This window comes from Trachemys scripta, chromosome 7 (assembly GCF_013100865.1).
Source record: "Trachemys scripta elegans isolate TJP31775 chromosome 7, CAS_Tse_1.0, whole genome shotgun sequence".
Classification (NCBI taxonomy): Eukaryota; Metazoa; Chordata; order Testudines; family Emydidae; genus Trachemys; species Trachemys scripta.
This window is the reverse complement of record NC_048304.1, coordinates 98,035,608-98,048,150: the sequence shown is the minus strand read 5'-3', so window position 1 is coordinate 98,048,150 and position 12,543 is coordinate 98,035,608. Positions and strand designations below refer to the sequence as shown.

Here is a 12,543-nt window from a genome sequence, read left to right as displayed (position 1 = left end):
ACAGCAGTGGGAGAAAAAGACACAAGTGCTCAATACATTGTGGGGGTGCAAGCAGGGACGCTTGTCCTCAAACTATGTTAAACTATTTAACCGGTACGTCTCTTTTTTAAAAAAGTGAGGTTGTTTCCTAATTCTTCGGTGTTAAAAGAATTACAAACACTTTTCATTTTGAGGGAGATTTGCCAAATCCTGTGAACACTTACCACTTAATAATATAGGTACCCTTATTGGATTTCATGCCAGAAAAGAAAAAAACAAACCATACTGAATAGTTAAATATTATGTATGTTAATAAAGAGGACAAATCAATTTTAAAATGATGAACAAGGTAAAACAATGTAAATCATAAAAGGGATGGTTTACATAGTGTAATTGAGGATCAGTGTACAAAACGGAGAGGGCTGGTATGGCTTTTCATAAACATCTCCATTTAGCCAAACCAAGTAACTTATACAAACCGAAGATGGTAGAGATCAGACAGACTTTTACTTTCCACAACATCATGAGCAATAACCTCAGCCAGCTGAAAGACGGGAAGAGTAAAGTGGTTGCAAGAAATTTTCTGCAGCTCCTTAGCCAAAAGGTCCATAAAATATAAAGTGTAAGTCTAAAAATAAAAAACAAATAATAAATACTGTACCAATTGTTGGTATTTTTAATTTAAACTATTAGTTCTTCTTTCTTCAACTGTACAAGCTAAACAAAAAATCCCAACATAAATCTTATCCTCCAGACATATATATGGCTGTATTAAGACATGCTTAATTGGATCTTCGGTCTTTGATGCTCAACAGATCAGAATTTTACAATTCTAAGTTTTGAGCCACTGAAATACCTCACTTACAGCTCCTGTGCAGAGCGCTGGCTACTGCTCTAAAAGACAAAAGAGTATTAAAGAAAATAGTTAGCACTTAGATAAGGAATTGGCAGACAATCACTAACTTCCCTATCTCTCCCCACAAAAAGCTGATGTCAAAAAGATTTGTAGAGAGCAGTAACTGAATGCAACTCTGAACCCAACTGCAGACAAAGAGGGACTGAGAAATGAGAGTTATTTGGTAATGAGTTGCACAAGAAAGCAAACATATGCTTCCTCCTGGTATGGAAGATGACTTTTGAAGTTCTGACCTATAATGAACCAGAGCTATGAGACTCAGGGAGTGAACCACTCGTTACCACTAGCATTTTGATGAAGAGGTTACTCATGTTGTGCAGTAACTGGAATTCTTCAACATGTGTGTCACTGTGAGTGCTCAACTTCAGGTGAATTCATGTCTTTGACTGGAGATTTCGGGTAACAGTGCCCATTTGACCTAGGCAAGCAGCCCACACATTTTCATGACCCGCACTGAGGCTACATGGGGCTATGTGGGTGAGCTGCCCTCAGTTCCTCCTCCATTGCAAAGTCTCACAAAGGAGACTCTGATGCAGAGGGGAAGGAGGGAGGGTAGTGGAGCACCCAAAGGGACACACATCTTGAAGAATTCCAGTTACTGCACAGCGTGAGTAACCTCTTCATCAAAATGCTAGTGGTAACAGGTGGCCCACTCCCGGGGTCTAATAGCTCTGGTTCATTAAAGAATCTTCTTTGAGTAGTGTGCCTGTGGGTGCACCACTTCAGGTGGTTCCCAAGCAATACCCCCTCTAAGCAGGTGCAAGGTTCAGAGCAGAGTCCAATACAGAAGAGAGAACTGCACTGCCTACAGCTGCATTTGGTCTTGCAGCAGGCACCATGGTACAATGACTAGACAAGGTATGCAAGAGGACCATGTTTCTAATTTACAGTAGTCTGCAATGGATACATCCTTATGTCAGGATACAGAAGTAGAAAGCGCTCTAGTGGAATGTGCTATCACTCTTGAAGGGGGTTGAAGCTGAGCTTGGTCATAACAGATCTTAATACATCCAGAGATCCACTTTGATAACCTCTGTTTTGAAATAACCAAACCCTTACTTCTGTTCACAATGGGGACAAATAGTCAAGGAGATCCTCTAAAAGTTGTGGTCCTATCTAAGTAAAAAGCTAAGGTTCTCCAACCATCTAGGGTATGGAACATGGTTTCTTGACAAGTCTGACGTGGTTTTGGGGGAAAAAACTGGGAGATGAATGGTTTGATTAATTCCAAGGATGCCTTCGGTAAAAATCTGGAATGGGTCTGCAGTGACACTTTCTCTCTGGTGAATACTGTAAAGGGGGGGGGGGAGTGTTTCCCATTAAAGCCCCCAATTCTCCAGCCCTTTGGGCAGAAGTTATAGCTACCAAGAAAGCCATCTTCATAGACAGATCTAACAAAGAATATATAGCTGGTGGCTCATAGGCAATTAAGGACTATGTTCTGGTCCAAGCTAGAGCAGGGCCTCTGATTTGTGGGAAGAGATTTGACAAACCTCTTAGGAATCTTACCGTGGCTTGGTGATGAAGAGCGAGAAAAAAAACAACCTGTGTGTAAATGAAAGGTTGTTATTGCTTCTAAGGGTTCCCTGATAGAGTTCACAGAAAAGACACAATGTTTCCGATTCCAACTGGTTATCCAATACTCTGAGAAGGGGGGAAAGAACAGGTGAAATCTGATGACTGCTTCCATTTCTGGAGATAAGTATTTCTTGTAGATTCTTTTCTACTATTTAATAAAATGTGTTGTACCTCTGATGAACAGGATACCTTTTCTATTCCTAGATTTATTGAGGAACCATGGTTGGAGCCTCAGAACATGCAGGCTGCAGTGAAGTGTTCAACTGGTATCCTGAGTCAGGAGGAGAGAAGTGATCATAAGTCTCCATTGAGGGCAAGAGGTTAGTCTGATTAGGTAGGAATACCAAACTTGTCTTGGCCACGTTGGTGCAATCACTATGACCCTGACCTGATCCTGGTTGAGGATCTTTAACAGTAGCAGAGTTGGTGGAGATGCACGGAGAAGTCCCTTCTTCCTTGAGATGACAAAAGCATCTCCTAGGGACTGGGGATTGAGACCCCCTCTGGAACAATAGCTGATGCATTTTGCTTTATCTACCATGGCAAACTGATTGACCTCCAAGAGTCCCCAGACTAGGAATGTCATGTGGAGGATTTGGGAGTTTAATTTCCATTCGTAATTTCAAGAGAAATGTCTGCTGAGGTCATCTGCCATGGTGTTCTGAATACCTGAGCGATATGAAGCTAAGATGACTATCTAGTTGGCTATACACCAATTCCACAATTTTATTGCTTCAGCACAGAGAGAGGGGGAACGTGCTCCTCTCTGACAGTGATGTAATACATGCGTGCCTGTAGTAGGTCCTAGCCGGGGCTCGACCCTTCCGGACAGGAGGGGAGCCACACCGACTCACTACTGTGGGAACAAGCAGTCCGTTAGTCCCGAAACTCCGGCTCTTTGGTGCAGAGTCGGAGTAACCACAGTTAAAGCTCAGGCCCTTGACTGCAGGGGGCTGAGCGAGCAAGCAGTTCAGGAGCCCAGGCCCTGGGTCAGGGCGGGGCAAACACAATTAGCTCAGACCCTTGTTTGCAGGGGCTGAGCGGGCAAATAGTTCAAGGCCCAGGCCCTGGATCAGGGCGGGGCAAACACAGTTAGCTCAGGCCCTTGGTTGCAGGGGCTGAGCGAGCAGGCAGTCAGAGCCCAGGCCCTGGATCAGGGCGGGGCAAACACAATTAGCTCAGGCCCTTGTTTGCAGGGAGCTGAGCGAGTGAATAGTTCAAAGCCCAGGCCCTGGATCAGGGCGGGGCAAACACAGTTAGGCTCAGGCCCTTGTTTGCAGGGGCTGAGCGAGCAAATAGTTCAAAGCCCAGGCCCTGGATCAGGGCGGGGCAAACACAGTTAGGCTCAGGCCCTTGTTGCAGGGGCTGAGCGAGCAAATAGTTCAGAGCCCAGGCCCTGGATCAGGGCGGGGCAAACACAGTTAGGCTCAGGCCCTTGTTGCAGGGGCTGAGCGAGCAAATAGTTCAAAGCCCAGGCCCTGGATCAGGGCGGGGCAAACACAGTTAGCTCAGGCCCTTGTTGCAGGGGCTGAGCGAGCAAATAGTTCAAAGCCCAGGCCCTGGATCAGGGCGGGGCAAACACCGTTAGCTCAGGTAAGGTACGCCTAGGCTTTCTGTAGCCGAGCGTTGGGTGAGGGGGAAGCCTGCCACCCGTGCAGAGGGTGGCAGGGGGGAACGCAGGCCCACCCACTCCACTGCGTTCCAGCCCGGGGCCCTAACAGCGGTTGCTGCCGCTGCGGGTCAGTGGGGTATCCAGACCGCAACACACTGACATAGGCTCACACTCAGTTGCAGCCGGACCGGGGTCAGCTACCCCCGGGCTACTTCCGTGATCCCCCTCAAAGCCTACCTCGTTCGTTGCGCCGGAATCGGGCCAGTCCATCTGCATGGGCTCCTCTCTGCCCGGGCTCGGTGGCAAGTCCGGTAGCTCTGCCGGGAAGTCCGGCCAATGGTCCTCAGGCGGCTCCTCTGGATAGCAGCAGGGGCGAAGGGGTTCGGGTCCAGTCTCACCCTCAGGGTCAGTGGGGTGCGGTTCCCAGGGATTCTCCCAGTGGCGGGCGTGAACGGGCTCCGGCGGCTCCTCCTCGTAGCGGGCCCGGGGTAGCTCAGGCCAGCTAGGGTCCAAGCCCCGGTCTTCGACAGTCTCCTGGCCAGGAGCTCCCGGCCGCACGTCTGCTCCCTGTGGTGGCTGGGCACCGACTGAGCTCTGGCGGCCGGCCTTTATACTTCCTGTCCCGCCCCTTGACTTCCGGGGGGCGGGGACAGGGGGTGGTGGTCCCACCCACTCTGGTGCCTGCACGTGGGCTCCCTCTTCTGGGCAGGAGGGGAGCCACACCGACTCACTACAGTGCCACTTTGTCTGTCATTATTTTTAGAGACTGGGACCTAATTAGCAGTAGGAAGTGTAAGCAAGCATATCTGACTGCTCTCAATTCCAGATTTATGTGAAGAAGCTGCTTTTGTAGTCACCATTTGCTCTGAACCAGATGTATCCTCCAACCCAAAAATGAAGTGTCTGATGTTATGACAGTCATAGACGGATTCTGGAAGAACGGAACACCTGCACATGTTTGAGCTGGGTACTTCCACCAGTTGAGTGTTTGTATAACCCACTGAGGAACAGATAGTAACCTGTCTAGACTGTGCTTTCTTGGTTTGTAAACCATTTGCAGTCATCCCTGTAGACTTCTGAGATGTAGTCTGGCATGTTACACTACAAAGACACAAGCTGACATGTGTCCAAGCAGCTGAAGACAATCTCTTACTGTTACTTGAGGACTGCACTGAATCCTGGAGATGAGAATTGTTAGAGCAAGAAGTCTGCTGCTCTGTCTGTCAGTGCATCCGGGAAAGCTCCTATAAAGTCTAGATGCTGTGTTGGAGTGAAAATGGACTTTCTGGAATTTATTTGGAAGCCCAGACTGCCAAAAAAAGTATACATCATCTTCATTGCTGCCAACACTTCCTGACATGATGTGTCCCAATCAGTCAATCATAAGATAAGCTATATCCAAATGATATAGATGGGTGGCAACTACCACCAGAATCTTTGAGGATATTCTCGGGGAGAAGATAGATTGAAAAAAAGCACCCTGTATGGGCAGCGCTCATTGTTGATCAAAAATTGAAGAAACTTTTGTGTGAAGGGTAAATAACAATATGAAAGTGTGTGGGCCATGTTGGCCTGAGAGTCATAAACCAATCTCCTAATTTTAAAGAGAGAATTAGTGCTGCAAGGGTCACCATCTAACTTCCCTGTAAGCTGCGCAGTTGCACAGCAGCCTATTAAGTGCCGTGCAGGTGCTCAGGGCTGCAGCAGGGAGAGGTGCCTCTCCCCCAGCCCCAACCCAGCCTGGCCCCGAAGATTCCACAGTGGGGAGAGGTGCCTCTCCCCACTCAACCCAGTGCTGCTGTGGGGAGAGAGAGCTGGAGGGAGTCCTCTCTCCCCGCCGTAGCCCCAGGGCAGCCTGCACCCCAAACCCTTCATCCCCAGCCCAACCTCCAGAGCCCACACCCCCCTGCACCCTAACCCTCTACCCCAGCCCTGAGCCCCACATCATTGGCCCCACCCCAGAGCCCGCATCTCCAGCTGGAGCCCTAAGCCCCTGCACCCTAACCCTCTGCCCCAGCCCTGAGTCCCCTCCCACACTCCGAACCCCTCGGCCCCACCCCATCACATGAATTTTGGTATGTGCACCAATACGGAGGTGATGTGTCACACATCACCTCCGTATTGGTGAACAAAATTCATTCTGCACATCCGTGGGAAAAATTAGAGGGAACACTGGTCTCCATCCTGAATTTCTGTTGTTTTACATATCTGAGGGGTCCCAAATGGAGACATTCATGTGTGTTCATGCCATGTGGGTTCCATCTGGGATCTATCCTGCTGTAGTACGTCAGTATAAGAGGGACAGCAGTGTGTCCTGGAATAGATAAGGGAACCCTAGATGGATACTTGAGAGTCTGAAGATTCCTCCTCCACGTACACCAACGGTGGAGATAGCTGTTTCATTTACAAGAAAAACGAGGGTGAATGTGCTGGTCTAGGAGGTAGGGGCATCAATGACCAAAAGAGTCTTGATGTTGACATACCCCTAGCACTCATTAACAGAGGCGACTTCGGTTCCAAAGATACTATCAGTCTATAGGGTACTTAAATTCGTGCTGTAACGATGGTGTCCAAGAGTGGGTTGAGTTAGAAACTGTGGAGGGCGGCTCTGGGGGATGGATCACTTGATGATTACCAGTTCTGTTCATTCCCTCTGGGGCACCTAGCATTGGCCACTGTTGGAACACATGATACTGGGCTAGATAGACTGTTGGTCTGACCGAGTATGGCTGTTCTTATGGTACTGAAGAAGCTGGTACCAAACCCTTGGCATGGGAGTGAGTCAGTGTCAATTCCCTTAGTACCATAAGCACCTGAATGGTCTTTGCTATGCCTGACTTTCCTGTTACTGGTACTGAATGTTGTTTATGGCTCAGCTTAGAACTCTTCACCACCTTGTCTCTGCTGCTCTGCGTAGGGGTACCTGAGCTTGGTACCGTGTCTGTCTTAGACAACTGACTCCTCTTCATCTTTGTGTTATCGACATGGTTCAGAGTCTGCATGGAATTCCCCTTGGGACCTGAGGTCTCCATACTCTTCTTGTGTGTTTGAGATTTTCTTGGAGTTTTACTCATTCCCTTCTACTTAGAGGCAGGTATTGAAACCACCTTTGCTGAAGTCTTTGGTACCGTAAATGTACTCAGTGTCATGGTACCACCTATGTCTCTAGCTTTGTCCAGGGACTGAGATGTGGATGTGGATGGGGGCACTAGTGATAGTGGGACGCCTATGTAAAAGGAGGTCCACCAAACGTCCATCATCAGGAATTTAAACTTGAGCTCCCTATTTTTTTGGGATCTACTGTTGAACGAAATGCAGATCTTGCACTTATTAGGACTATGGATATCATCCAAACAGCAAAAACACTGTCGGATTCCCTGTTGCTGACTTGGACAGCCTCACAACATTCCCGAGCAAATTAACAACAAACTGTCCCCTACTGAAGGCAAAATACATTTAACACTATCTAAGAATATGCATGAACAACAAATTAAAAAAAAAAATTCAAAAGAAGGAAAGGCTTTCCAACAACTGCAAACACTATATACTAACTAACAAACTAAATTCTGAATGCTAGTAGAGAACAGGCACAGTTGTAGACTCCACCTCAGGCCAAAGGCAGTTGAGAAGGAACTTGGATGCTTTGCACGACTGGCCCCACACAGCCTCAGTGTGAGGCACAAGGATGTATGGAGTGCATGCACAGGCCAAACAGACACCACTACCAAAAATCTCCAAACAAAGGCAGAGGGTGCAGATCACCTGAAGTGGAGCACCCACAGGGATGCTACTTGAAGAAGAATTAAAAGACCCTCAGGCCAAAATGACTGTTATCATTAGAATTTTCATAATTACTATAAAGCATTTATAGATGTGCATAATTTCCCATGGATTAGCTTGTGAGCCTCTTACTGCTATTGATGAGCACTTATTCACATGGGCAGTCCCACTGGGGAATAATGGGTCCCAATATGGTTCATTATGTTTTGCATTCACATCTTCTCTGACGTTGGATAAAATCTGCCAGAAAAATGAAGCTGATGGAGATTTATATCTGATCGAGAAAATCTTATGCATCGACTATTTGTTGTACATACATTTTCAGTTATGTACTGCCAGCATACCAGATCCACTCAAAATTCACCTCTACCATCAGCTGAGGAGATACAGGGTTGTTTTAAAGATACATATCAACAAAAGAATATGCAACTGGCATGAACATTTTTCACAAAGTGGTCACTCTACATCTGACCAATCAGTCCTCATTCTCAAAGGAAACCTGCACAATAGTTTCAAAAGACAAATCTACGAGGCTAAATTCATAACTTTGCTAGACACTAAAAATTTTTGACTGAATAGAGACCCTGGATTTCTGGTTTATTACAACAATCTAACCCCTGACAACCCCCCTACCTCGCTGACTCCCCCCCTCTTTTCTTTCCCCCCTTTGACTAGAGGGGTGTTAACGGACCACTTCACCTTGAATGGTCAGTCCCTTGAAATATGTGTTAACTACTTATGCTAAGCAATCTGTTTTACACTGTATTTAGCTGTGACACTGAGTATATTTCCCACACCTGAAGAAGAGCTCCATGTAAGCTTGAAAGCTTGTCTCTCTCACCCACCTTGTCCAACTGGCATAAAGGAATTTTAACTAAAGACCATTTACTTAATAACATTTGATTTAAAGAAACCCAAATCTAAACAAAAAAATGGCACAAAATCTAACATAATGTAAAGTTTCACATAATGTTAGAACACCTACAGAATAAAAAGGAATGTGTTACCCCTTTTAAGCCTGTTTCAGAACATTATAATTATGGAGTTGCAAACAGGACCTTCATAATATAAAAGGAGACAAGGGAAAGAAAAAAAATCTTATTAAAAACTGTTTGCAAAAAGCATTGACTATATACCCACAAAAACTAATGTCTAGGATTGGTCTCAGCTTTTATTTTCCTACAATAGAGCAATGATTTTGAAATGTTTACTTACAGGTACCAGAATATTATCCCGGTTAATAACATAACAGCTTGTTTCCTGTTTAAAAGCATCTCTAACTTCATCAGGGCAGTCATAGCTAGCCCATTCCTCCACACTCGCTGGTAATGCTTCAACTGGTCCTTTTCGTTTAGGCTTCTCCTTCATAACTGAAGACTGGACCTTTAATTAAAGGAACTCTTTAGAGAGTTTATTTTTCTATAGGCATTATATATTTACTTAAACATAACTGTTTCGAAGAGGGAAAAAGAAAGATACCTGTTTGGCATCCTTTTGGGCTTGGTCTTTTTTAAGGGTGGTTGATTGTGGGTTCTGGAAAGCAGCAGGTGGTGGGTTTTAGCCAAAGAAACGTACACAAAAGGGAAAAAGAGAAGAAAAAGTATTTGTAAACTGATGTCTTCTGCAGATCGACACGCCTAATTTTGCATATCTACTACATGGACTCAAAAGTTCTCTCCCACAGAAACAAAAATTCAATGATATGAATGACCCTCACATGAGGGCACTGTAATGCCAATTTCTATAATTTTGTGCTTGAAGAACTGACCTCAGAAACACTATTTATTGAAGTAAAAATATCTAGATTTTTCATAAAGATGAGTGCCTTACTTGTTTTGCATCCTTTTTGCCTTTATCTTTCTTAGGTGTGGCTGACTGTGCATTCTGGGAAGCAGTAGATGGTAAGGATTTTGGTAATGCTTTTATAACAGATCCAGCTGCAGACAATGAAACCTAGACAAAAATAATTACAATTATTTAACTTTAAAGTGCTGTCCTTAGCTACTAGAAACAGAATCACACTCCATTATGTTGACTCAAGACTACTCTCCCAGAGACAGAAAATTTCAAAGGCTCCTAGACCCCTGACATTATGATTATTTCTACAAGCATTTATGAAGTCACCATAGTGCACTTAAACAGCTCAAGTGTTATTATTGAACACAGATGTTCAGTTTGGGTACAGAAAGTGACAGTCTTTGAAATAAATACCTAGATCATTTAGGACTTTACAACCATCACCTTACTTTCACACCACCATGAATTGGGAGCCTGTGCACAGATGAAAGACAAGTATAATATGCTCCTCCAGGTCTGCCCTATTGCAAAAGTGTAGTGTAGCACAGTGTATGCTGCATTAACTGAAGCTCCAGAATGTGAAAGTATCTGGAGAAAATCTCTCTCTTTCTCTTTGTCTTGTAGCAGCAAAGCTATGATGTCCTGATTCTCAAGGAAGGAGAGAACTCTTTACTCTTTTTGTTATTGATCTTGACTAAAGTATAATTAGGATAGTAATTTGGTAGGCTATTTGAACAATACTTTCTGTTAGAGGTGATCAAAGTCCACAAGACATCCTGTGGACTAAAACTGGAACACTGGCTACATGTTCCATAATCTATCAAGATTTCACCCTGGGTCTTTACCATATGGCCCTATGTGTTTTTTTTTTAAAGGCATCTAACATTTCATGGTTTTATTTAAGCTTTCAGAAATTACTCCATTGCCTAACAGATAGTTACTGAAGAGTTTTAAGACTCTAGAGTCTCACCTGGAAATGAAAACAAGCATCAGGATCCCTGAAGAGTTCAAAAGACTTTGGCCTGGTCCCCACTAACCCCCCACTTCGGACTAAGGTACGCAAATTCAGCTACGTTAATAATGTAGCTGAATTCGAAGTACCTTAGTCCGAACTTACCGCGGGTCCAGACGCGGCAGGGAGGCTCCCCCGTCGATGCCGCGTACTCCTCTCGCCGAGCTGGAGTACCGGTGTCGACAGCGAGCACTTCCGGGATCGATCCGGGATTGATTTATCGCGTCTAAACCAGACCGCGATAAATCGATCCCAGAACATCGATTGCCTGCCGCCGGACCCGGAGGTAAGTGTAGACGTACCCTTAAACATGTCCTTCTCATTCATCTTCAATCAAATCTGCTCTATTTTAAATCCCAAACAAGTTTCACATCACACAGTTTAGCAAGCTTTCCTGTTTCTCTTTATAAACAACCTACTTTCAATTCTAAAATGCCTTATATGAAAAGTTTGAAGCTCACAGTAATGTTAATGTATAACAGTGACATTCAGACTGGAGCTCACAAGCTGCAAGTGGCTCTTTAACGTGTCTCCTGCAGCTCTTTACAGCACATATTAAAACTCTGTGTGATTTGATTATGAATCAACCTAAGTTATTAAGCATTCAAAATGCTTTTACTATAGTATTAACCAATTGTAGTTGATAAAATAATAATACTTGGTCAGTCATTTTGCTGTGAGAATTTATATATATAGGACACACACAAAATATTTCCCATCATACTGTTTAAATATGAACATATAATACTATAGTAAATGAAACAATGAATTCAGACTACTGTGGCTCTTTTGGGTAATGTTTGCTAATTTGGCTCCTGAACTGCTGAGGTCTGAGTAGCACTGATCTATAAGTATTAGCCCACAGACAGCTACTGCCATTGTCCTGTAACAGACACTGACAATTGCACTAGCTAACTTTGATGCTTATTCATCTACTATCATTATCTCGAAATCATCCTGTTTCTCTTAGTCAAGTACAGAATATTAAAAATTCTGATGATGTGAAATTTGGAAATGTTAGTCAGAATTTTATTTTCTAAAATTCCTATTTTCCAAATTTTATGTGTTATATAGTCCAAATTAATGTAACAATGAATGTCTGATAATTAGCAACATATGTATGTAGTAGGGTTCAGCTACAAGCTTTTATATTAAGCAATTACCAGCATTTGTAATCACTGGAAAAACAATAATACAACCTGGAACATACTGATTTGGATATCAGCTTCACTTTGCAGATCTCTCACCCACACCACTCAGGTGGCACTTACAATGGCATGTGGCATATATTGAGTTCAAGTACAGCTTTCACCATTTCAAAGATTTAAATAAATTAAAAACATTTAACATGCAGTTCAGTCCTTCCGATGTTTTCCATAAATGTCACTGGAAATTAGGCAGCCACATCAATGAAAAAATACAACATTTAATGAGGTTCATTCAATTTGATTTGAAATGCTGCAGAACAGCCAGAAGTGATTACTTTAGAGAATTAACAACACTCAGTGAATATTAGTGTTATGGTTTCATCACAAAATGTAATTGACTACTCAATTCACAGGGTTTAACTAAGTCAGATCATTCCTTTAGTTAAATTACATACCCTTTGAAATGATCTAAATCACTACCTATCTGTAATTATTGTTCTTCACCAACAATATTGTGAATTCTGTAAATCATCAATCATGGTTCTTATTCTACCCTAGCTATTTAGATAGTAAAGTTTAGATACCATTGGAAGAAAAAGTGGATCCCCAGGCTCCAAAGAACATACACACCAATACAGAGTAATGGCTTTAACTGAGCACTGTCTTTCTCTCATGTGGTTGTTGGAAGAATCTGAACTACACAGAGGTGCTCTCTAGTTTC

The 12,543-nt window shown here is 43.9% G+C and overlaps 1 protein-coding gene across 5 annotated transcripts in view; it reads right to left on the bottom strand.

Moving 5' to 3' along the window:
- Positions 1 to 12,543, bottom strand: part of CFAP46 (cilia and flagella associated protein 46) — a 155,642-nt gene that overhangs the window by 61,107 nt on the left and 81,992 nt on the right. For 4 of the 5 annotated variants that reach the window (XM_034776107.1, XM_034776108.1, XM_034776109.1 and 1 more), the window contains 4 exons: positions 9,696 to 9,818; positions 9,345 to 9,398; positions 9,081 to 9,248; positions 459 to 607 (listed from right to left, as the gene is read on the bottom strand). In XM_034776107.1, coding sequence (XP_034631998.1) covers positions 459 to 607; positions 9,081 to 9,248; positions 9,345 to 9,398; positions 9,696 to 9,818 — 494 coding nt within the window. The remainder of the gene's footprint in view (positions 1 to 458; positions 608 to 9,080; positions 9,249 to 9,344; positions 9,399 to 9,695; positions 9,819 to 12,543) is intronic. The other variant, XM_034776106.1, reaches the window with a different exon arrangement.